Source organism: Euleptes europaea, chromosome 9 (genome assembly GCF_029931775.1).
Source record: "Euleptes europaea isolate rEulEur1 chromosome 9, rEulEur1.hap1, whole genome shotgun sequence".
Taxonomy (NCBI): domain Eukaryota; kingdom Metazoa; phylum Chordata; class Lepidosauria; order Squamata; family Sphaerodactylidae; genus Euleptes; species Euleptes europaea.
In genome coordinates this window covers 3,689,809-3,714,998 of record NC_079320.1, presented here as the reverse complement: position 1 = coordinate 3,714,998, position 25,190 = coordinate 3,689,809, and the positions used below count along the sequence as shown (strand labels likewise).

The 25,190-nt window shown below is 49.3% G+C and overlaps 1 protein-coding gene across 1 annotated transcript in view; it reads left to right on the top strand.

Moving 5' to 3' along the window:
• FBXO41 (F-box protein 41) overlaps nucleotides 1-24,151 on the top strand; it is a 37,648-nt gene extending 13,497 nt beyond the window's left edge. The window contains exons 5-12 of the mRNA XM_056855623.1: nucleotides 3,206-3,447; nucleotides 7,565-7,680; nucleotides 8,909-9,061; nucleotides 17,768-17,863; nucleotides 18,740-18,858; nucleotides 19,852-20,010; nucleotides 23,430-23,545; nucleotides 24,080-24,151. Coding sequence (XP_056711601.1) covers nucleotides 3,206-3,447; nucleotides 7,565-7,680; nucleotides 8,909-9,061; nucleotides 17,768-17,863; nucleotides 18,740-18,858; nucleotides 19,852-20,010; nucleotides 23,430-23,545; nucleotides 24,080-24,142 — 1,064 coding nt within the window. The 3' untranslated portion in view covers nucleotides 24,143-24,151. The remainder of the gene's footprint in view (nucleotides 1-3,205; nucleotides 3,448-7,564; nucleotides 7,681-8,908; nucleotides 9,062-17,767; nucleotides 17,864-18,739; nucleotides 18,859-19,851; nucleotides 20,011-23,429; nucleotides 23,546-24,079) is intronic.
• Nucleotides 24,152-25,190: the final 1,039 nt, after the last annotated feature.

Genomic DNA, 25,190 nt, shown 5'->3' with positions numbered 1-25,190 from the left:
ACTGGGCCTAGTGTAGGGTTGCCAACCTCCAGGTGGGAGCACGTGGCTTTAAAGATAATAATATGAAATATACCAACTGGAAAAGAAAACAATATTATAGAATATAATAATTCTATTTTTTGAAAAATAGAAATATATTCATAAACACTGTGTTGAAAGCCACACAGAAACCTCACAGGGTCTAAAATAACAAAAAATGTATAATACAGATTGCTTTAAACAACATGAACAACATAAATTCAAGAATTATTTCTATGGCCTTAGCAAGGGCTCATGTATACTCAAGAATTATAGTCCATGAAAAATCACGAAGAGACGAAGAAAGGTCCAAGGTGGGTCTATCACAAGTACGCGTTTCGGAATCCAATCCTTCCTCAGCTTGGCGACCACAATGATGTTTAAAGAGACCAAAAAATGGCTTCTAGGAATAATGATAATCATAATCATAATAATAAGGCTAATAATAAGGCTTATCAAAATGGCTACAGTGACGACTTGATAGGGTTGCCAGGCACATCCTGGCAACCTAGGGTTGCCAACCTCCAGGTACTAGCAGGAGATCTCCTGCTATTACAACTGATCTCCAGAAGATAGAGATCAGTTTGCCTGGAGAAAATGGCCACTTTGGCAATTGGACTCTATGGCATTGAAGTCCCTCCCCAAACCCCACCCTCCTCAGGCTCCGCCCCAAAAGCCTCCCACGGGTGGCAAAGAGGGACCTGGCATCCCTATGGCAACCAGCAGGAGATAGGGGAGGCAGGGACTCACTTTGTGGCAGGCTCGAGCAGTTTCCCTGACATAATGATGCCAGTGCCACCGGGAAGTGATGTCATTGCGTGTGTGTTTGAGGGGTAATGCTCTAGCATTCGGCCAAAAGTATGGTTTAACCACCAAGTTTGGAGGAATACTAGAGTGTCACCTGGTGTGATGACATCACATCTGGGTTGTGCTCGTAGTGACATCATTGCTCAAGCCACCCCATTTCACCAGGAAATTCCTCTCACTGCTGAGCTGAGAAGCAGGGAGCAACAGGAGCTGGGGGTGGGGTTAGGTTTCCCACTACTAGCAGGAAGCTGGCAACCCTACCCCTAAGTCTCCAGGAATTTCCCAAAGTGGAGTTGGCAACACTAGCGTAGAGGCACATAAGCCTTGGCACCCTCTTTAAGCCCTAAAAGGAATTGGATTAAATATGAGGAGCCTGCCCTTGACTTGTTTGGTCAATGTGGCAGGACAATCTGCATTTTAACACACCCACTGAAGAATAGCCATTCACCTACTATCCAATTCTCCATAACCACCAGGGCTTGTTCAAGCGTTTCTAGGAAATCACGGCCCATTTTAACCTTTTGGGAAGGTGTTGGGAATGCCTTTTGAACCCCATTACCAGCATGCACATAAATTTCAGGGTTTTGCCCTCTTGACCAGGGAAATTTCACGAGTGCGTCTGGCGGAGGCCCCTGAACTCGAACATGCAGGCCTGTGAGTTCACACGCATGAATGCACGGTGCTCATGTTCTGCTTCTCTTCCATGTCTCCTCCTTCCTAGCATAACCTCCTATCCAGTTGTAAGCATTGCCCACTGTCTCAGAGCCACAGCAATTCAATGATCTGTACAAGCAGAGCCATTGTCCGATTCCTTTCGAGGGGAAGCTGTGAGGGTCAGCTCTGACACAGCCTCCTTCAGACGGGACAGGATATTGCAGAGGAAGTGAACAGAATAGCAAAGGCAGATAAGTGGTTTCTGCAAATGCAGGAGCTTTTCAGGGCTTGGCTGGGGTGCGCGATGCGTGCACGCACCTGGCACAATGCGTGCACGCCCCCTGCACGCCACGCCTACGTCACTTCTGGGTTTACTCGGAAGCGATGCAGACGCTGTAGCAATCTCCGCCAAAACCCTATGGTTTTCATAGAGCTTCAGCAGAGATTGCAGCGTCCACGTTGCTTCCGGGTAAACCCGGAAGTGATGTGGGCGCGGCAAGCAGGCGCGCGTGCACACATTGCCCGCCGACCCTCAGCTGGTCGACGGGCAGCCCGGTGGATTGGCAGGATTTTGCCCACCACCACCACCAGGCACGGGGCAACCCTACCCTCCACGATCCCAGCTCAGGCTTGCCAGGACATCTGTTGGCAGTAAACGGGAGGGGGAGGAGAACGCCAAGAGCATGCCGATGTCACTCCCTGTGTACCCAGATGTGACATCAGTGCAAGGATGCTCTAGTGTTTGGGCAAAACTCTGGTTTGACCATAGAGTTTTACCCAAATGTCAGCTCATCCCAGGTGTCACCTGGTGCTGCACTGACATCACTTCTAGGTGCATAGGAAGTGACATCATTGCATTGCCAGTGACATTGTTATGTCGCCAGTGAGCCCCCCTTGCCACCATTAAATCCCACTACAGGCTACCAGGTCCCCACGGTAACCCTATCCCAGCTCTACCAACCTCCTACTTCTATTTACTAAAATATCTGCCTATGTTAGCAGGGCCGTCTTAACAGCATCATAGGCCCCCGGGCAAAGCAGCCTACCTGCACCCCTCACAGGAATAAAAATGTAAATGGTCGATAAAAGATATACTTATTGGTGCTTCCATAATGAGCAAGTCCTTTCTTACATTATACTTCGGTGTTTGTTCTTAATCCAAACCCAAATTAACATTGTTCATTTTTTCTTCACCCAAATTGTGGAACTCCCTGCCCCAGGATGTGGTGATGGCTGCCAACTTGGAAGGCTTTAAGAAGGGAGTGGGCATGTTCATGGAGGAGAGGGGCATTCACGGCTGCTAGTCAAAATGGATACTAGTCATGATGCATCCCTATTCTCTCCAGTATCCAAGGAGCATGCCTATTCTCTTAGGTGCTGTGGGACACAGGCAGGGTAATGCTGCTGCTGCAGCCGTCTTGCTTGTGGGCTTCCTAGAGGCACCCGGTTGGCCACTGTGCGAACAGATTGCTGCACATGATGGGCCTTGGTCTGACCCAGCAGGGCCTGTCTTATGTTGGTATGGGTTTTTTTTCTTTTTAAAATTATTCTAACAAATCTATGCCAAAGTGTCCGGCAGCCCAAGCCTATGTGTGTTTATGTTAGTTTGAGTTGGAGGGGGGGGTTCAGGGGGCTCCTCGGGCTTCCAAAGATGTCTGTTTTTAACCTGGGAAATAGTGGACCCTTGTGACTGGCCATCTCCTTGCTTCCTCCTTCCTCTCCACAGCCCGGTCTGACGGGGGAGGCGGGAAGGCCATCCGGCCGGAGAGAGGCAGCCCAGCTCGCTCCAATGAGGTCATCCGCCCCGAGATCCTCAAGATGCGAGCCGCCCTCTTTTGCATCTTCACGTACCTCGACACCAAGACGTTGCTCAGGGCTGCCGAGGTTTGCAAAGACTGGAAGTTCGTAGCCCGGCACCCTGCCGTCTGGACCCGGGTGCTGCTGGAGAACGCCAGGGTGTCCTCAAAGGTATCTCAAGCGGGAAAGTGCCAAGGAGCGCCAGCGTCTCCATTAGTGTAAAGCCTAGCAAAACTCATAGCAGGGATGGGTGGGGTTGCCAGGTCCTCCCTCACCACCAGCAGGAGCTTCATTGTGGCAGGTAGGGTTACCAATCTCCAGGTACTAGCTGGAGATCTCCTGCTATTACAACTGACTCCAGCCAATATAAATCAGTTCCCCTGGAGAAAATGGCCGCTTTGGCAATTGGACTCTATGGCATTGAAGTCCCTCTCATAGTTTCTCTCATAGCCAATTACAAAGCAGCGTGTAAAGAGGCGGGGATTCAAATGCTTCCTCGGAGCTCTTTCTGAGCAGAAGAAAGACTTTTTAAAACCGAGGCTTGGATTCCCCCCCCCCTTTCAAATTGCTCCATTTTTTGTTTTTTGTTCTTAAAATGCTTTTTTATGCAGCAATTGGGTTTGGGTTTTTTTCTCTCTCACAGTAAGCTCTACAAAGTAAGTCAATTACAAAGCAGCATTTCAAGGGGTGGGGACTCCAGTGCTTCTTGATTTGAGCTTGGAGACTGCTGGTGCAGAGATTCCCAACAGGAAAGTGTGGGTCCAGCAAGCAAAGAACCTTAGGTAAAACTCTCATGCATAAACGACCAAGGCTGCTTTTCCCCTTAATTTTTCTCCTGCTGCCACTCTGGGCTGTGGCAGGTGATGGGACTTGGGGGATCCCTTTTTCCCACCGGGGGCTCAGTAGCCCTAGTTGGGCTGGTGGCTACCCAAAGGTCACAGTTCAGTAGGTTTTGCATGCAGGAGGTCCCCTTCTCCATCTCTGATTCCTCCACTTGAAAGGACAGAAGGACTGAGGAAATGGAGCTGTTGTGGAGAGTGGTTGTCAGTTGGCGTAGACAGGCCTGGGCCAGTGAAAAGCCATAGCTAAAATTACATACCGATATACATATCTATATCTATCTATCTATCTATCAATCTATCTATCTATCTATCTATCTATCTATATATCTATATATACCTGCCTTCCTGTGCTAATAGTGGAATGCAGAAAATAGTGGAATGCAGTAATAGTGGAATGCAGAAAAGACCGCCCCACCAATGCAGAATCAAAGAAGAGAAGGGAGTAAAGTTGGTGCCATGGAAGGGGGCATACAGGCCCTCTAGTCCAACCCCCTGCTCAATGCAAGATCAGCCTAGAGCATCCCTGACAAGTGTTCGTCCAGCTGCTGCTTGAAGACTGCCAGTGAGGGGGAGCTCACCACATCCCTGAACTACTCTCAGTGTAAAAAACAAACTTATATTTATTGTCGAAGGCTTTCACGGTCAGAGTTCATTGGTTCTTGTAGGTTATCCGGGCTGTGTAACCGTGGTCTTGGAATTTTCTTTCCTGACGTTTCGCCAGCAACTGTGGCAGGCATCTTCAGAGTAGTAACACTGAAGGACAGTGTCTCTCAGTGTCAAGGGTGTAGGAAGAGTAATATATAGTCAGAAAGGGGTTGGGTTTGAGCTGAGTATTGTCCTGCAAAAGTATTGTCCTGTAAGTATCAAGATAATGTGCTAATGAGGGTATGGTATGTTAATATGGAACCATTGTATCCTGAAGTGATCTGTTAATGTGTGTAATCCAAAGCTAATCTGTATGGCTATTGTTGAATGTTGTCTTTGTCTGGAGGTTTTTCAGGGCAGGAAGCCAAGCCTTATTCATTCTTAAACTCTCCTCTTTTCTGTTAAAGTTGTGCTGATGTTTATGAATTTCAATGGCTTCTCTGTGCAATCTGACAAAATAGTTGGCAGAATTGTCCAGTCTTTCAGTGTCTTGGAATAAGACCCTGTGTCCTGTTTGTGTCAGTCCATGTTCAGCCACTGCTGATTTCTCAGGTTGGCCAAGTCTGCAGTATCTTTCATGTTCTTTTATCCTTGTTTGTATGCTGCGTTTTGTGGTCCCGATGTAAACTTCTCCACAGCTGCAAGGTATACGATATACTCCTGCAGAGGTGAGGGGGTCTCTTTTGTCTTTTGCTGATCGTAGCATTTGTTGTATTTTCTTGGTGGGTTTAAACACTGTTTGTAGGTTATGTTATATTTGGCCAGTACCTTTAAACCCATTATTGCAATTCCTATCCTCTGCTGCCAACTGGAACAGCTCCCTGCTCTCCTCTAAGTGACACAGAGAGCAATCCTGTCCACCCTCAACCTCCTCTTCTCCAGGCTAAACATTCCCACGTCCCTCGGCCTTTCCTCGTAGGGCTTGGTCTCCAGGCCCCTGACCATCCTTCTCGCTCTCCTCTGCACCCGCTCGATTCTGTCCACATCCTTTTTGAAGTGAGGCCTCCAGAACTGCACACAATGCAGTGTAAAGCGGGACTATAACATCTTGAGATTTGGATGTTATGTCTCTATTGATACACCCAAAGACCACATTAGCCTTTTTTGCTGCTGCATCACACTGGTTGCTCATGTTTAGCTTACAGTCCACCCATACCCCAAGATCTTGTCCGCACACAGTGTTACCCTGAAGTATATCCCCCAACCAGTATGCGTACTTCTCAGTTTTGTTACCAGGATGTAGAACTATGTATTTATCCTTTTTGAATTGCATCTTGTTCACTTCCACCCCCCTTCCCAGCGTTTTCAGATCTCGTTGGATCCTTCTCTATTTTCCGGGGTGTTCACTACTCCTCCCAGTTTGATGTCATCTGCTAATTTAATGAGTAGTCCCTCCACCCCCTCAACCAAATCATTTATAAAAATATTGAAAAGTACCAGGCCCAGAACTGAGCCCTGTGGGACCCCCAATGGACACCTCCCTCCAGTCAGATGAAATGCCACTGACAACTGCTCTTTGGGTGCTGTTCTCCAAACAGTTCCCTATCCACCCAACTCTTCCAGAGTCTGTTCTGCAGTGCCCCAGCTTACCTATCAGAACATCATGGGGGACTCAGTCAAAAGCTTTACTGAAATCCAGGTTAACAACATTGATGGCGTTCCCACGATCTGATAAGCTTGTCACTCGAGCAAAAAAGGAAATGAGATTGGTCTGTCAGGACCTGTTAGGAACAAATCTGTGCTGACGTCCCTGGATCACCCAAGTTGTCCTTCAGATGCTCGCAGATTGACCCCTTTAAAATCTTCCCTGGGACAGAGGTCAGACTGACTGGCATGTAGTTTCCTGGGTCATCCCTCCTTCCCTTTTTGAAAACTGGGATAACGTTCACTCTCCTCCAGCCTTGTGGCACATCTCCCGTCCTCCAAGAGGTCTTGAAGATGATGGCCAAAGGCTCTGCAAGTTCTCTAGAAGATCCCATCATTTGAAGATCACATTTCACAGGCAACTTTGTTTAACGTGTTGGAAAATTACGCTGCGTGCGAAACATGTAGGGATCTTCAAGTGAAATAAAATTTCGTTATCCATGACTCCAGCTTCTCCCCTTCTCTTCCTTTAGTCAAGCAATAGTGGCCATTCAGATGTCTCCAGATAGTTCTATAAGCGGGGCATGAAAGGCTGAGGCCGTCTCGGCATCTGATACTCAGAGGGACGCGACCCCTGTACACCGAGGCTCTTCACATATTGTGGCTGGTGGCCATTCCTATCCCTGCCTCCGTCGAACTTGTCTAAAGCGATTTTAAAGCCACTGGAGCTGAAGTCCCTTGCCACATCATGTGGCAGTGAGTTCCATAAGTACAGTAGGTTCTGTTCGAGCAAGGCCTTTCTTCACCCACTGACAACATTTCATCCGATGTCTGCTAGTACCAGCTTGGGGGGGGGGTCTCTTTCTTTCTTTTTCTTCCTTGCTTTGTTCCAGCATTCCTTTGTTTCTCGGAGAAGGGCCGTGGCTCAGTGGTAGAGCATCTGTTTGGCATGCAGAAGGTCCCAGGTTCAGTTCCCGGCATCTCCAGTTAAAGGGACTAGGCAAGTAGGTGATGTGAAAGACCCCTGCCTGAGACCCTGGAGAGCTGAGTAGACATTAATGACCCTGATGGACCAAGTAGCTGGTTCAGTATAAGGCAGCTTCATGTGGACACGTGTTAGCACAAAGAGAAAAGGAATCCATGTCCAGAGGCTCTCGTTCCCACAGGCAGGGCCCTCTCCATCACTCAGGGCTGCTCTCTCTTTACTCTTCCCACAGTTCCTGGTAATGCTGTCGCAGTGGTGCACCCAAACGCACTCCCTCACCCTCCAGAACCTCAAGCCCCGCCAGAGGGGGAAGAAGGAGACGCGGGAGGACTACATGAAAAGCACACGGTGAGTGAGAGAGAGGGAAACTCTCCAGGCCAGAACTGGAAGATGGTGGCTTCTGAGTCCACAGTAGGGTTGCCAGGTCCCTCTTTGCAACTGGCGGGAAGTTTTTGGAGTGGAGCCTGAGGAGGTCAGGGTTTGGGGAGGGGAGGAGCTTCAATGCCATAGAGTCTAATTGCTAAAACAGCCATTTTCTCCAAGGGAACTGATCTCTATCGCCTGGAGGTCAGTTATAATAGCAGGAGATCTCCAGCTAGTACCTGGAGGTTGGCGACCCTAGTCCACAGGCAGACATTTGGCCTGGTCCTTGCTAGGAGACATTGCCCTCCCTTACCATGCTGCCAAAGCACTTTTTCGGCATGAGGGGCCCTAACTGATGTAGCAATCCAACACAACAGCAGTGTTTTAGTTCCTGGTCAATGGTTGCTGCAGAGAGCCAGCTTGGGTTAATGGACAGTGTCAGACTAGGATCCCAGGAAACCCGGTTCAAATCCTCACTTCCACCATGCAAGCTCACTGGGTGACCTTGGGGTTGTCGCAGACTCTCCGCCTGACCTACCTCTCAGGGTTGCTGTTGTGAGAAAATGGAGGAGGGGAGAACAATGTTCTATGGTGTTTTGGGGGTGCATTGCTTCAGTGGTAGAGCCTCTGCTTGGCGTGCAGAAGGTCCCAGGTTCAGTCCCTGGCATCTCCAGTTAAAAGGTGACATGAAAGACCTCTGCCTGAGACACGTGTAGAGCGGCCAACAGTCTGAGTAGACAATACTGAACTCGATGAACCAAGGGTCTGATTCAGTAAGGCATTTGCAGAGGGGCCATGGCTCAGTGGTAGAACATCTGCTTGGCATACAGAAGTTCCCAGGTTCAATCCCCGGCATCTCTAGTTAAAATGCCCAAGCAGTAGGCGATGTGAAAGACCTCCCACCTGAGACTCCGGAGAGCCGCTGCCAGTCAGAGTAGACAATACTGACTTTGATGGACCGATGGTCTGATTCAGTATAGGGCACCTTCTTGTGTGTTCATGTGTGTGAGTCCCAACTGGGGAGAAAAGCAGAATGTAAATATATAAATGCAAATGCATGCACAGATGTCTGGGGCAGAGAAAGAGCCGAGAAACTAACTGCATAGCAATTGCTGCTGTGAAGTCACCCAAGCAGTCTAAATTGGTTGTGAGTTGGCCATCCAGATGTGCATTGAGATCTGAATTCCATCTGCCGTTTGCTTCTTCTCCCTAGGGGTTGCCTGGAAGCGGGCCTAGAGTCCTTGTTAAAAGCCACCGGGAGTAACCTCTTGATCCTCCGCATTTCTCACTGCCCCAACATCTTGACGGATCGCTCCCTCTGGCTCGCCAGCTGCTACTGCCGGGCGCTTCAAGCCGTCACCTACCGGTAAGTAGGCAGATGGGACTTCGGCCAAGGTAGAAGTGTGACATTCAGAACAAAACCCACAGAGTCGTGTTGGCAAACCTGGGCCGAGGCAGCCCAGACTGGCAAAAATGGTTCCAGCGGGAGGCGTTCAGGCAAGGATTTCAGACAACAATCTGTTGCTGTTTTTGCGTGGACTGGGGAGACGTGGACTGGGGAGACCCAGATTTACATCCCCTCTCAGCCACAAGGCTAGGGTTGCCAGGTCCCTCTTCACCACCAGCGGGAGGTTTTTTGGGTGAAGCCTGAGGAGGGCAGGGTTTGGGGAAGGGAGGGACTTCTATGCCATAGAGTCCAATGGCCAAAGCAGCCATTTCTCCAGGTGAACTGATCTCTATCGGCTGGAGATCAGTTGTAATAGCAGGAGATCTCCAGCTACTATCTGGAAATTGGCAAGCCTACGCAAGGCTCGCTGGGTGACCTTGGATGAGTCCTCCTCTCTCTGCCTATCTTACCTCGCAGTGTTGTTGTGAGGATAAAATGGAGAAGAGGAAAATTGTATATATTACCCTGAGCTTCTTGGAGGAAGGCTGGGAGAATCATGTAAAAGATTTGGGGATGTTTAAGAAGGAGGCAATTTCATGGTGGGCTGCTATCCTGGAGGAGTAAGGTTGCCAGACCCCGCTGGCCGCAGGGGATCCCTTGCTTTGGTGCCCCACCCCCTGATGCCGTTCAGCCAACCAATGGGGGAACTCACCAGCAGTACACTTAGGCCAAGGCCTCTGGCGTCAGGATGCAGCAACCTCATTTCCAGCGTGCAACGTAAGTGACATCATCACGAGGATGCTCTGGCCTCTGGGCAAAACTTGTAAAAACGTCTTCTACCATAGAATTTTGCCCAAGGACCAAGAGCATCCCTGTGGTCATCGGCGCCGTGATGAGGTCACTTCCTGTGCATGCCGGAAATGATGTCACCACATTCGGCCACTGGAGTCCTTGGCATAAGTTTACTGCTGATGAGTTCCCCCCAACCCTCCACTAGTTGGTTCTTGTAGGTTATCCGGGCTGTGTAACCGTGGTCTTGGAATTTTCTTTCCTGACGTTTCGCCAGCAACTGTGGCAGGCATCTTCAGAGTAGTAACACTGAAGGACAGTGTTACTACTCTGAAGATGCCTGCCACAGTTGCTGGCGAAACGTCAGGAAAGAAAATTCCAAGACCACGGTTACACAGCCCGGATAACCTACAAGAACCAATGAACTCTGACCGTGAAAGCCTTCGACAATACCTCCACTAGTTGTCAAGGGGTACCTGTAGGGTTGCCAAGTGCCCGGTGGTGGCGGGTAAAATCTCGCCAATCCGGCGGGCACTACATGCATGCGTGCACGTGTGACGTGCCTATGTCACTTCAGGGTTTACCCGGAAGCGCTGCGGACTCTAGAGTTTCGGCCGAAGTTGCTAGACCGTCCGCATCGCTTCCAGGTAAACGCTGAAGTGACATAGGCACCTCGCACGTGCACGCATGCATGTAGTGCCCGAGTTTCGTCCGAGATTGATAGAGTGTCCACATTGCTTCCAAGTAAACCCAGAAGTGATGTAGGTGCGTCGCACAGGGCGTGTGCACACACCGCTTGCTCCAGAAAACCTCCCGCCCATGGACCGACAGGACCTGGTAAGCCTAGGGACCTGGTAACCATACGGAGGCTGCTACCCTGGAGGAGTATCAGTAGCCAGGAGCAAACTAAGCCCAGTGGAGCAGGGGCTGCTCAGCTCAGATCCAGCCAGTGATGGCAACTGTGTCTGCAGGGCCACCCAACACCTCCTCCTGCACCACTGTTGCCCTGATTCTGTGCCCAGATTCATCCAAATCACCAGGAACAATCCTGGCCACTGGGTGCAGGCTCCAAGCGGGGCGGAGGTGGTTCTGCCACGACTTCAGGCTGGAAGTCCTGTGCAGGCTCTGGGGAGCCAACAGCTTGAGGGCTGCCAAGCTCCTCTCAAGGCTGTGCCGGGTCTGATCCCACTTCAGGCTGCGAGGCCGGAGGCAAGTCCAGCGGGGCTGAATCCCCCTGGTAGAGTTCCTCCTCTGAAGAGGACTCATTCCCCAGGGACAGCCCCATGGCAGCGGAGGTGTAAGCGAATGACCGCTGTCTTCCTCTAGTCTGGGGAAGAGACGGGCGGGGGAGGGAAGGAAGTTTTTGACACGCCTCCGCACCCCACCGCCGTTCCCGGCTGGGGCTTTATTCTTGGCAGGGTTGCTGCGGCAAAGAGGTTTAGCCGCCGGCTGGGGCGGCGCACCATTGTCCGCATGTCAGGGCTGTCGTGAGAAACCCGGTAATTAGCCCAGCCTCAGTCAGTGGGAGAGACTGTTTTCGATAAGGGGGTTGGCTTGGGGGAAGAGACATCTGGGACCCGTGAGAAGCCATGGGGGGGGGCGGCTCTTTTCAGAACAGGCTGCCAGCGGGGGGTGGGAGGGAAAGGGTCTAGCGCTCTGGCTTGGCTCTGGTTACCGGACTGTGCCAGGGAAGGACGCAAGTAAAGGTGCTGCTTTTAAGTGTAATGCCCAGATATAAGGGCTGGTTGAGAACACTATGTATTCATACGCACACACATGGAAGCTTTGGGAAGTTGGCATCCGGGAGCCATGAACCAACCAATCATGCTCTCTGTGTCTGGTACCGCCTCGCACCAGTAGAGAGCTCTGGGTTATGTTCATCTTCAGGAATGTGGTTTCTGCTTACCAAGCTCACAAGATCAGGCACTTACTAAATTACGCTTTCAACCAATATCTATAGGTTGTGCTGGTTGGAGTGGGGTGGACACTTAATGTGCACTGGTGCTTTTGTGTATCAATCTGCTTGTCAGCAGCCATGGGCTTGCCCCATGCGAATGCATAAATGATACTGACTTTCCTTTGTCTCGGGGGTGAGTAACTCTGCATCGTATTTGTGGGTTATTTCACCCCAGGGTCTCTGTTTAGCTAAATAAAGAACTGTTCCTTTAACCTCCTCCTAGTTGTCTTCATTGGACTCTATAAGACTACTAGGCATTTCATAAGGAATAAAAATGTCTCCGCAAATAAAAATATTGGCCCATCAAGAAGAGAGATTCTAATGCGCCCTGTTCCCCTCCGCACTAGTTAATTACTTGTGGTAGGGCCAGCATCAGCATACCCCAATCTGGGGCAGCCATCAGGATCCAGGACTTCTGGTGGGCCCCACTGCCGCTGACCCCAACCGCGCACCTCCCCTGCCACCTGTCTGTACCCATGCTCCCGACTGCCCAGTGTCATTGAGGAAGGGCCTGTGGGTGGTGCGTAGGGTTGCCAGTCCCCTCTTTGCTACCAGCGGGAGGTTTTGGGGGCGGAGCCTGAGAAGGGCGGGGTTCAGGGAGGGGAAGGACTTCAGTGCCATAGAGTCCAATTGCCAAAGCGACCATTTTCTCCAGGCAAGCTGATCTCTGTCGGTTGGAGATCAGTTGTAATAGCAGGAGATCGCCAGCTAGTACCCGGAGGTTGGCAACCCTAGTGGTGCACAGTGGTGGCACTCCAGTGGCAATGACAGTGGTACCCCCAGCTGCACACGCTGGCCAGTGCTGTTGGAGAAAGGGCATGCAGGTGGTGCAGGGAACTGAGCATAGATGGTGGGAGGACTTGCAAGAGGGAGAAGGATGCATGGGCAGGTGGGGGGGCATGCAGGTGTATCTAGGCTTACCAGGTCCCGTCGGTCGATTGGCGGGAGGTTTTCTGGGGCGCATGGTGCGGGCGCGTGCCTAACTTGATGCGCCCGCGTGCCAACGCGCCTACATCACTTCCGGTTTACTCGGAAGTGATGGGGACGCTCTCTCAAACTCAGCCAAAATTCTATGGAAACCGTAGAGTTTCGACTGAATTTGCTAGAGCATCCACGTCGCTTCAGGGTAAACCCTGAATTGACGTAGGCACGTCACACGTGCACGTGTGCACGGGGTGCCCACCGGCCCTCAGCTGGTTGGCAGGCAGCCCGGTGGATTGGCGGTAGTTTACCTGCCACCACCTGGCACTTGGAGATGAGGGCAGCACGAGGCTCAAAATAACTTCAAAATACAAATGAGCCTTAGCCAATTTAAAGAAATATTTCATTCATCAAACAAACTAAAGAACAAACTAAGGAAACTCTTAAAGAGAGAAATATGTGTTAAATCACACCAATATGCCTCGCAGGGCTTAAGACGTTTAAAGCATATATGCCTCACCAGGCAAAAATATAATACCTAAGAGTTCAGCCACTAGGGGCTACAATATTTCAACAGGCCACTCAGGGCTTTAAATCTTCAACGTGTGACAGGTGCCAACCACCTGGCACTTGGCAACCCTAGGTGTATCTCATTTGCACGTGTATCCATCTTAACTCTTCTCTCTCTCTCTGAACTGCAAGTCATCATGACATTAGTTCCCAAAGAGTAGGGCCAACCTCCAGGTAGTGGCTGGAGAAATCTCCCGCTATTACAACTGATCTCCAGGTGACAGAGATCAGTTCCCCTGGATAAAATGGCCGCTTTGGCAATTGGACTCTGTGGCATTGAAGTCCCTCCCCTCCCCAAACCTCACCTTTCTCACACTCCACCCTCAAAATCTCCAGGTATTTCCCAACCTGGCAACCCTACCAGAGAGGGACCTTATTTACTAGGGCCAAAAGCCTGAACCAAAGTTTTGAAAAGGCCAAGACATATATACCTGGAAGAAGTACTACTGATTCATGGTACAAAATCACCTTGGAGCCTTAGTCTTCCATAATCCAGTTCCACATGGTGAAGAGGTTGGATTGTCAGACTAGAAGCCGGGAGCCCCAAGTGTGGGAGTGAAAAAGAGGACATCCCAGTCACTTTGGTCAGATGTTCTCAAGAACTTGCTTATAGCCCTGTGAATCCCAGTTGCTGGCAGTTCATAACAAGGGTCTCCATGCCCTGACCTGGATGGCCCAGGCAAGCGCAAGCTCAACAGAGCTTGGAAGCTCAGCCGGTTAGCACTTGGATGGAAGACCGCCAAGGAAAGTTGTTGCTATGCAGAGGCAGGCAATTGCAGACCACCTCTGTCTCTTGCCTTGAAAACCCTGCAGGGTCACCATAGGTCGGCTGCGACTCAAGAGCACTTTCTGCCAGTACCATGCCCTGCTCATAGGCCTTCCAGAGATACCTAGCTGGCCAGTGTCTGAAACAGGATGCTGGCATGAGTGGACCTTTGGTTTGATGCTAATCTTATGTTCCTCTGTGCACTTGACAACACATAGTTAAATTGTGGAAATCACTGCCCCAAGATGTAGTGATGGTAGCTAGCCACCTTAGAAGGCTTTAAGAGGGGAGCAGACATGTTCATGGAGGAGAGGGGTATTCATGGCTATTAGTTAAAATGGATACTGGTCATGATGCATGCCTATTTTCTCCAGGATCAGATGAGCATGCCTATTATATTAGGTACATTGGAACACAAGCAGGTTGGTGCTGCTGCAGTCGTCTTGTTTGTGGGCTTCCTAGAGGCCCCTGGTTGGCCACTGCATGAACAGACTGCTGGACTTGATGGGCCTGGGTCTGATCCAGCAGGGCCTTTCTTATGTTCTTATGACACCCATTCAGCTCTTGGGTTGTGCACCTTTCTCGTGTAAGTGGTTCTTTATCTCCTTGCAAAGCTTGGGGACATTTTAAATTGCCTTCTGATTCATTTCAGGCAGTATGGAAAATCTGGGGGTGGGGGGGGGAAGGCTCCGAGGTGGGATTGTTGACGCAGCCAAGTTTAGCTTTTGCTAAAAGAAGTCAATGGGGGGGAAAATAGCCAAGTGTCCCTTGTGAATCATGGGTGTAGCTGCTCAAATTCACTTAAATAAAAATAAATAAATAAAAATAATAAATAAAAATGGCAGGCTCAGATAATGAAGAAGGATGGAGGAAATCCTAGCCAGGGCTTGTCATTAACAGACTTCTCTTAATCCTTAGTGAGGCGCAAGTATTTTGTGTAGGTGGGTAGAAATGCAGGGCAAATAGAGACAGATTGAGGAATGCAGACAGCTGTGAACAATTCTCCATAGCACCTTGAGCACAAAAGGGGGTGGGACAGGCTGGATGCGCAGTCCCTGTGTTGGCATCTGCATCCCTTCTATGCCTTCTCAGCGTGCAGAACTGTAAACTGATCCAGGTCCGTTTGCGAGCAACTAGCGGCTCCTGAGAACTGATCGTTGGGGTCCCGAAAAGGTATTTGGCCACCCCAAGCAAGGTACAGATGGAGCTTCCTTGTACTGAATCAGACCCTCAGTCCATCAAGATCAGTCTTGTCTGTTCGGACTAACAGCGGCTCTTCAGGGTCTCAGACGGAAGCCTTTCACATGACCTAATGCCTGGTCGTTTTAACTGGAGATGCCGGGGATTGAACCTGGGACCTTCTGCATGCAAACTGGAGGCTCATAAGGGGGCATCTGGCTCATGAAAGGGGGTCCCATTGAAGAAGAAGAACGTCAAGATTTGGTTTGAGAGTCAGCGTGGTGTAGTGGTTAAGAGTGGTGGTTTGGAGTGGTGGACTATAATCTGGAGAACCGGGTTTGATTCCCCCACTCCTCCCCATGAGCAGTAGATGCTAATCTGGTGAACCAGGTTGGTTTCCCCACTCCTACACATGAAGGCTGCTGGGTGACCTTGGGCTAGTCACAGCTCCCATAGAGCTCTCTCATCCCCACCTACCTCACAGGGTGTCTGTTGTGGGGAGGGGAAGTGAATGTGATTGTAAGCCGGTTTGGTTCTTCCTTAAGTGGTAGAAAAAGTCAGCCTATAAAAACCAACTCTTCTTCTTCTATGCTGATATTCTCTACCCTTTTTAAGGAGAATCAAACTGGCTTACAATCACCTTCCTTTCCACTCCCCACAACAGACACCTTGTGAGTAGTTGAGAACTGTGAGTAGCCCAAGGTCACCCAGCTGGCTTCATGGGGAGGAGTGGGGGAACCAACCCGGTTCGCCAGATTCGAGTCTGCCGCTCATGTGGGGAATCAAACCTGGTTGTTCAGATTAGAGTCCACCCCTCTTCACCACTACACCAAGCTGGCGGTGGTGATACAGTGCCAAGGTTGATTGGAGGGGCAGAAGTCCCTTGCTGGGTGATGTGGCATAGATCTTGGGAGGGGCTGGGCAGCAGAACGGGTGACTTTATGGGAAGGACGGTTCGCTTCCAGGTATCTCTTGCACGGCTTGGCCGGAGGCCCCCGGAGAGCCGCCTCCCTTTCGAGGAGGCGACGGGCCGAGTCAGCATAAGCCGTCTTCGCCCATCCCTCCATCCGCATGGAATACTCCGCTTCACCTGAGTGCTTTCGCAGCTCCTTAACCTGTCACCGTGACTCATGCGCTTTAATTAAGGCCGAGCCAAACCGGTCTGGGAGTCTTGGCAGGCGGCTTTCCCCGAGATGGATGAGCGTTCCAGATAATACGATTCTGGATTATTTTAGGCTCCTCTGAAGCGCGGAATTGGGTCATTCCAAATCGGGAGGGAGGGAAGTGGGAACTTGCTTCTGCGGCTCCTGGTAACTCTTATTTTGGTTGTTTTTAGCCTCCCTTCTCCCCAAAAACCCACACACCCTCTGGGGTTGCCAACCTGCAGGTGGGGCCTGGAGATCTCCCAGAATTAGAATGAGGGTTGCCAGCTCCAGGCTGAGAAAAACCTGGAGATTTTGGGGGTGGAGCCTGAAGGAAGGTGGGGTTTGGGGAGGAGAGATACTTCAATGGGGTATAATGCCATAGAATCCACTTTCCAAAGCTGCCATTTTCTCCAGGGGAACTGATCTCTGTCACCTGGAGGTCAGTTGAAATAGCAGGAGATCGCCAGTCATCACCTGGAGGTTGGCAACCCAACAGATGGACCATTTAGGTTCACAACTGGAATGACCTTCATGTTAAAAGTCTGGAAAAGATGGGAGGGATAGCCAGTGAGGGTTTTCCTTTTCAGCTGGGGTTCTAGTTGAGGCCACAGAGGGAGAAGATGCCGTTTGCCAGTCATCCGCTTGCATAAAGGGGGGAACTATTTATCGTTTGTTTGTATTTAGATGCTTTTAACCCACTTTTCTCCACCCAGAGCAGTCTGGCTGGGTGGTAATGGAAAATGCCGTCAAGTCGCAGCTGACTTATGGTGACCTCGGAGGTTTTTCAAGGCAAAAGACGTTCAGAGGTGGTTTTCCCTTGCCTCTTGGGTGGTCTCCCATCCAAGTACTAAACAGGGCCGACCCTGCTTCATTTCCAAGATCTGACAAGATTGGGCTAGTCTGGGCCATCTAGGTCAGGGCCAAAACAGCTTACAGTATCAAAAAAGAGCAGAAAAAAGACTGATGCTAGAAGAAATGTACATGTATATTACTAAACAAATCTACCTGTTATCTACCAGGGTTGTGTAGTGGTTAAGAGCGGTGGTCTGGAGTGGTGGACTCTGATCTAGAGAACCGGGCTTGATTCCCCACTCCTCCACACGAAGCCAGCTGGGAGACCGTGGGCTAGTTACAGTTCTCTCAGCCCCATCTACCTCACAGGGTGTCTGCTGTGGGGAGGGGAAGAGAAGGTGATTGTAAGCCGGTTTGATTCTTCCTTAAGTGGTAGAGAAAGTTGGCCAACTCTTCTTCTAATCCACAAAGTGGAAAAGGGGAACTCTTCCTTACTGTAGATAAGCGTCTCCCCCCAAACAAGCGGGCACTCGCTGTCTCCTCCCTCCTCTGCTTTCTTGTTATAGGAGTTCCACCGATCCCGTGGGCCACGAGGTCATCTGGGCGTTGGGGGCAGGCTGCCGAGACATAATCTCCTTACAAGTGGCACCCCTGCACCCTTGGTAAGATTTGTGCCAGAGCATTCCTACTGTGGGATTTTTTTTTTAAAATGCATATTGCAAAAAGCAATAACAAGATGAATGATTGAGGTGGACACGAGAGCCAGTGTGGTGTAGTGGTTAGAGTGTCGGACTGAGAGTACTAGGTTCAAATCCCCCACTCTGTCATAGCAGCTTGCTGGGTGACTTCAGTCCACTCTCAGGGACAGACTAGATGAGACGATATTCCCATGTCTGACCAGGGGATGTGTTGCCTTTTCGTAGCCGCGAGTTCCCACCAGAAATTCCTTTGAACAGAACTGTAGGGACCCAATTCTGGTCAGGATTGATATTATTAATGAGGAACTGAAGAAATTGGAAGAAAATCTAAATGGGTTAATTATTGAAACAGAGGATAAAGAGGATGAAAGAAAGGCTCTGCCTATATGATTGGAAATGACTGCTAGAACTGTTGGACTTATCTTTGACGTGAGGAAGATGAAGCATTTCCATCCACCTATAAAATGCCTACTGTGGGCTCCTTCAGCCTCAATTTGACTTGAGGCCATGCAGGGAAGGGAGATGGAGTTTAACCTTTCAAACATCCTCTTGATTTTGCTGATCAAAACCAGGCTTTCGCCTTTGCTATTAACAACGGAGGGGGGTTTAAAAGATGAATCTGTTTCCTTAAACTACTTAAGCCCTTTGCTGCAGTTTGTTGCACAAAAAACATATCAGAAGTTAAATTATATCTGTTTTCCCGGTCCTAATCAAGCTACACATAACTCCCACAAGCCAAAGGAGATGACATGATCCCTTCCTAATTTGCCTCTGTTAATGATATGTAAATTGGGATGCTCTGATCAGCTCTTGTATACTTTTAAAAAAAATCTTTTCCAGCCAGCAACCAACACGATTTAGCAACCGCTGCCTGCAGATGATTGGACGGTGTTGGCCGCATTTGAGAGCGCTGGGCGTCGGTGGCGCAGGCTGTGGTGTGCAGGGGTTAGCTTCGTTGGGTAAGTCCAGTTTTGCCCCCTGTCTGTGAAATGCGTTGCTATGGGACTAAAAAAAAGAGAGGGTGTGCTCTGCTAATATCTGCATGTGGGTAATGGGAAGAGGTGGCACGCTGTGGATAAAGCCCTTCAAGTACTTGAAGGATGGTTCCGAGTTGTTTTCTGTTGCCCCAGAAGGCCGGTCCAGAAACAACGGGTTGTAATTAAATTAAGAGTTTCTGTATAGACATTAGGAAAAAATTTCTAGCAGTTGGAGCGGTTCCTCAGTGGAACAGGCTTCCTTGGGAGTTGGTAAGCTCTCCTTCCCTGGAGGTTTTTAAGCAGAGGCTAGATGGCCATCTGTCAGCAATGCTGATTCTATGACCTTGGGCAGTTCATGAGAGGGAGGGCACCTTGGCCATCTTTTGGGCATGGAGTAGGGGTCACTGGGGGTGTTGGGGGGTAGTTGTTAATTTCCTGATTATGCAGGGGGTTAAACTAGATGACCCTGGTCGTCCCTTCCAACTCTATGATTCTATGATAAGCTAAGACTGGCATCAACTCCTGGGCATTGGCACGGGGGGTTGTGTCAGAGTCAGCTGCTGGAGGTATGGGCCAAAGAAGGGAGGGGCTGTGGCTCAATTTGCTTGGCATGCAGAAGGTCCCAGGTTTAATCCCTGGTATCTCCAGTTAAGGATCAGGTCATAGGTGGAGGGGCTGTGGCTCAGTGGTAGAGCATCTGCTTGGCATGCAGAAGGTCCCAGGTTCAATCCCCGGCATCTCCAGTTAAAGGGACCAAGTAGTAGGTGATGTGAAAGACCTCAGCCTGAGACCCTGGAGAGCCACTGCCAGTCTGAGTAGACAATACTGACTCTGATGGACCAAGGGACTTATTCACTATAAGGCAGCTTCATGAGTTCACATGTTCATGGATGAGCTTGCCTGGCTTGAAGAGACCACATACCTTGAAGGAGCTCATGGGCCGGCTCACTCCTGAATGTTTCTCTTTCTCCCCAGCCCGGAACTGCATGCGCCTCCAGGTGCTGGAGCTTGACCACGTGGCAGAGGTGAACCAAGAGGTGGCTGCAGAGGTGTGCCGGGAAGGCTTGAAAGGGCTGGAGATGCTGGTCTTGACATCCACCCCGGTCACCCCCAAAGCCTTGCTGCATTTCAACAGTGAGTGGGAACCAGACGGCGGCCAGAGGTTTCAATGGGCAAGCAGCAGGGAGAGTTCCCAGGTTGAGTAGGGTCGCTGGGGCTGAGAGGAGGAGAAACAGGAGGAGGGAACAGAAGGGAGCGAGGATTTGTCTGCTTGCTTGAAGATGAGGAAAGAGAGCCAGCGTGATACAGTGGTTAAGAGTGGTGGAGTCTAATCTGGTGAACTGGATTTGTTTACCTGCTCCTACACACGAAGCCAGCTGGGTATCCTTGGACTAGTCACAGCTCTCTTAGAGCTCTCTCAGCCCTGCCTACTTCACAGGGTGTCTGTTGTGGGGAGGGGAAGGGAGGTGATTGTTAGCTGGTTTGATTCTTTCTTAAGTAGTAGAAAAAATCGGCATATAAAAACCAACTCTTCTTCTTCTTCTCTGGGGGAGAAGGTGTCTGGATTATGCCTTCTTCCCTCCCCCCGCAATTTGTTCTAGTAATGTATTTGTGCATTCTGATCACAGAGATTCAGAAATTTTATTTTTATTTTAGAGTCATTGTGATGTAATGGTTACAGCTGTAGAGAGATTCAAACCATCCCTTACTTAGGGCTTAACAATATCTTATATTTTTCTTGAATCCTCCTGGAGCCCTAACCTGGGTCTTATAGATCAGATTTGAACTGCAAGATTTGTCTATGCTGACAATTTGATTCCCATGCATAAGGTTCTCTCTTTCCACTTTCTCCACACTGTACATAAATTTATAAACTTCTATCACATCCCCAGTTACAGCATAATCCTAAGCAGAATCACACCCTTTGAAACCCATCTAAGGTCTTTTATGCGTGACTATTTCACTCTCCATCACCCCTCCAACAACGTCAGGTCTTTGTATTGATTGTGCATGTCGTTTCCAACTGTCAGAGGTTGCCTCGCTCTCCCCCTGCATTTCCCCACGTTTTGCCCATGTTTTGAGAGACCTGTTTTATCTCCAATTTGACAACGTGGACAAAACGTGGGGAAATGCAGGGGGGGAGCGAGGCGACCTCTGATGGTTGGAAACGGCATGCATAATCAACACAAAGACCCAAAGTCATCGGAGGGGTGATGGTGAGGAAAACAGCCATGCATAAAAGACATAAGTAGCCCCAAACTCCTTAGCCTTTCCCTGCAGGGAATCAGCTCCAGCCCCATGACCATTTTGGTTGCCCTTTTTTGCATCTTTCCAGTTTAAAAAAAAGTGTAATTTTTATATGGCATAACTAAAATGGTGCCCATTGTTCATATGGGGTCCCTCCACAGATCTGGGCCAGGGCCATTGTAATGCCAGCCATTTGCCATCAAGCCCTTTCCAAATAATCATTTGCATCAAATTTGCCTTCGCTTCTGCATTCTGTTAGATTGCTGCTCTCTTCTGCAGCCACAAGATCTCAATCTTGGCCGTTCATTGCCGGTTCAGACCCTGTGAGAATTTTGCAAAGTTAAGACATTTTGCCTTGATGTGCATCAATTTACACTTATAAAATGAAGGAAGGAGAACGTATAATCATTGTTAAAGGGAAAGTTTGTCATTTCCGTTTTTGTTCTCATTCTCTAGCGCCATAATTCACCAGAACAAAAAGAGCCTCACAATTAAACAAATGTGTCCTTTATCTCCCATCCCTGCAGATTAAAACTAGCCTCTGCTGATTAATAACTAAAATTTAAATGCATTAATCTATTAATTGATCTCCCTTTGTTGAGCTGCTAATTAAAGTTTGCTGCCCTGTTATTTAAATAGAAATGGACAGGAAGCATCTTAAAATATTCAGCCACTTGCGCAAACTTCATCTCAGCAAAACAGAAGGCCGCTGTCTTTCTCCGAGCCAATTGCAAAAGAGAGATTACTCGTCCATTTCACAGATAACTATAAGTATTCCATTTAGCAAAACTGCATCAAATCAGATCTACAAACCGACCAGCTAACAATCCATTTCTAAATAGATTTAAAGACTTTTTCTCCAGATTTGGGAGATAAAGAGAGAGGTTATAAAGTTAGCATAAGAACATAAGAAAGGCCCTACTGGATCAGACCAAGGCCCATCAAGTCCAGCAGTCTGTTCAGACAGTGGCCAACCAGGTGCTTCTAGGAAGCCCCCAAACAAGACGACTGCAGCAGCACCATCCTGCCTGTGTTCCACCGCACCCAAAATAATAGGCATGCTCCTCTGATACTAGAGAGAATAGGTATGCAGCATGACCAGTATCCATTCTAACTAATAGCCATGAATACCCCTTTCCTCCATGAACATGACCATTCCCCTCTTAAAGCCCTCCAAGTTGGCAGCCATCACCACATCCTAGGGTAGGGAGTTCCACGATTTAACTATGCGTTGTGTGAAAAAATACTTCCTTTTATCTGTTTTGAATCTGTCACCCTCCAGCTTCAACAGATGACCTCATGTTCTAGTATTATGGGAGAGGGAGAAAAACGTCTCCCTGTCCACTCTCTCCAAACCATGTATAATTTTATAGACCTCTATCATGTCTCCCTTTAGCCGCCTTCTTTCCAAGCTAAACAGCCCTAAGCGTCTTAACCACTCCCCATAGGACAATTGCTCTAGTCCCCTAATCATTTTGGTTGCTCTTTTCTACACCTTCTCAAGTTGATGAATCATTAGTTGTGCAGTAAACGCCTGTAGGTTCCCCCCCCCCCCCATAATTATGAGGACTGGAAACATGCTGCTTCAAATTCACAACTATAGCTACAGCATGAAATAGCTGGGTTACTTGAGTTTGTTCTGCAAGGCACAACCATATTACTATAGGGTTCCAGTGCCCATATCTACGTTGCAGGAAATAAAAAGCAAATCATTCTGTCCCACTCCGCTCCCTTTAACTAAGGCCTTTTACGCATGGCTGTTTCCCTCTCTATCACCTCTCCAACAACTTCAGGTCTTCATTTGGGTTATGCACGCCGTATCTAACCGTCAGAGGTGGCCTCGCTCTCCCCTTGCATTTCCACACATTTTGCCCATGTTTTCAAATTTGTGATAAAACAGATCCCTGAAAACCCGGGCAAAATACGTGGAAGTGCAGGAGGAGAACGAGACCACCTCTGACGGTCAGAAATGGCACACATAATCAAAACAAAGACCCGAAGTCATGGGAGGGGGTTGACGGCAAGGGAAACAGCCTTGCAGAAAAGGTGTAAGTTGCCAATTTCTTCCCTGCTTTCTGTTGCAGTCCCTTCTAATTTGGTTTGACGTAGAGATTGATAGTTGGAAGCTTTTCACAGCATGGAGACAAATGTTATCCCCTAATGTCTGCGTCTCGTCTCATGGTTAAATAACACAAGGGCAGCCCAGATGAGTTTCATTCTGGTCAGTTGGCCACCTTGTCTATTTGCAGGGACTGAGTGGGTTTCTCTCTGTGCTTCAAACCAAAGGTGTTTCTCTGTCCCTAAAGGTGTTTGCCGGAACCTGAAGTCCATTGTGGTGCAGGTCGGGATAGCCGATTACTTTAAGGAACCAAACAGTTCCGAAGCCAGGAAGATGTTTGAAGAAATGGTTAACAAACTCCAGGTAAAGGACCTGCAGTGTCTTGGCAATGCAAGGCCTCCTGGCAATTCCTCCTGCTTGTGTGCTGGCTAGGGTTGCCAACTGCCTGGCAATTGCCCACCAATCAACCAGGCCGCCCGGGCCACAGAGATCAGAGCAGAAAATGGCTGCTTCGGAGGGTGAAATTAGGGTTGCCAACCCCCAGGTACGAGCTGGCGATCGCCTGATATTACAACTGATCTCCAGGCGATAGAGATGAGTTCCCTAGGAGAAAATGGCTGCTTTGGCAATTAGACACTATGGCATTGAAGTCCCTCCCCTCCCAAACCCCGCCCTCCTCAGGCTCTACACCAAAATCTCCTGCCGGTGTCGAAGAAGGACCTGGCAACCCTAGGTGGACTCCATGGCATTACACCCCAATGAGGTCCCTCCCCTCCCTAAATCTGGTCCTCCCCAGGCTCCATCCTGAAGTCTCCAGGAATTTCCCAACGTGGAGTTGGCAACCCTAGATCAGATGTCCCTGCACTGACTCCTTTCTCTTCCTGTGCTCTCTTTCAGGCCCTGAAGAAGAGGCCGGGCTTTTCAAAGATTCTACACATTAAGGTGGAAGCAGGTTGTTAACCTTTATAAAGGAACAAAAAAAAACCAAAACCCAAGCGCGACATCGACTTGCCTCTTCTCTTGGTTTGTTGCTAGAAAACATTCTGGAGCTAACACCAGCTTCCCGCAAACCTCCGTTCTGGACCGGCGTCCCAGAACACAGCTTGGAAAGCGCACAAATTTTGAAGCGGGCCTTTGGATCCGGAAGCGACGCTCTCCTTTTCCATACTGGAGGGCAGGATTGTGTGGTGGAGATGATGGTGCTACCCCAACAACAAGCGGGGTTTCCTTAAGACTGCCAGAGGGGGCGCCGTCCGCCCTCTCCCTTTCTCCCTGCCCATCTCGTCTTACGGAGGCAACAGGTGGACTCGAACCCTCGCTGTCGGGACGGATGGATCTCTGGTGGCAAAGCAATCTTTTCTTTAGAACTCTGTTTTTTCTCCAGAGGTGGGGAGGTTCAATACCAAGGGTGATAAATAAGTTAGACTCTCTACTCTCTGGCTTCTCCTCCCTCCTTCATTAAAACGATTGTCGGTTCCTTCCTTTTACGAGAGGCGTTCAGCCCTCCCAAGCTCCTTCCCACAGTGCCATTTCATCTCTTTTCCAACTGACTTTTCTCTTGGGTATTTAATTTATATATATAAAGCGGTAAAATTCTGGCTGGGCGACAGCAGAACTCTAGCATTCTTATTTATTACACTTTCTGGTTATTATTTTGAAGAGCAGGCGGAACGGAATAAGAGCAAGGGAACTTCCCTTATGACCCAATGCCATCGTGGAGAAAAAATCAAGAGCCTTCGATTGAGGAACTGAATCTTCTCACTAATTTGGAGACCACCGAAAGAGCCTGTGGTCCCATCTCCGGAGATAAAGGGCACGGCTGGTTTCTCTCCTGGATCCACAAGGAAGCCATGTTCTGTTTGCCTCCCAGGAAATGCAACATTTTGCCAGCAATCCAGTGGTGTTGTAGGACATTTCTTAATCAGTTGCTACCCTTCCCGGGGAACCGAAAAGGCCCCTTTCTTCAGAATGGGTTCCACCCAATGCCCCCTTTCTCAGCACTAGCACA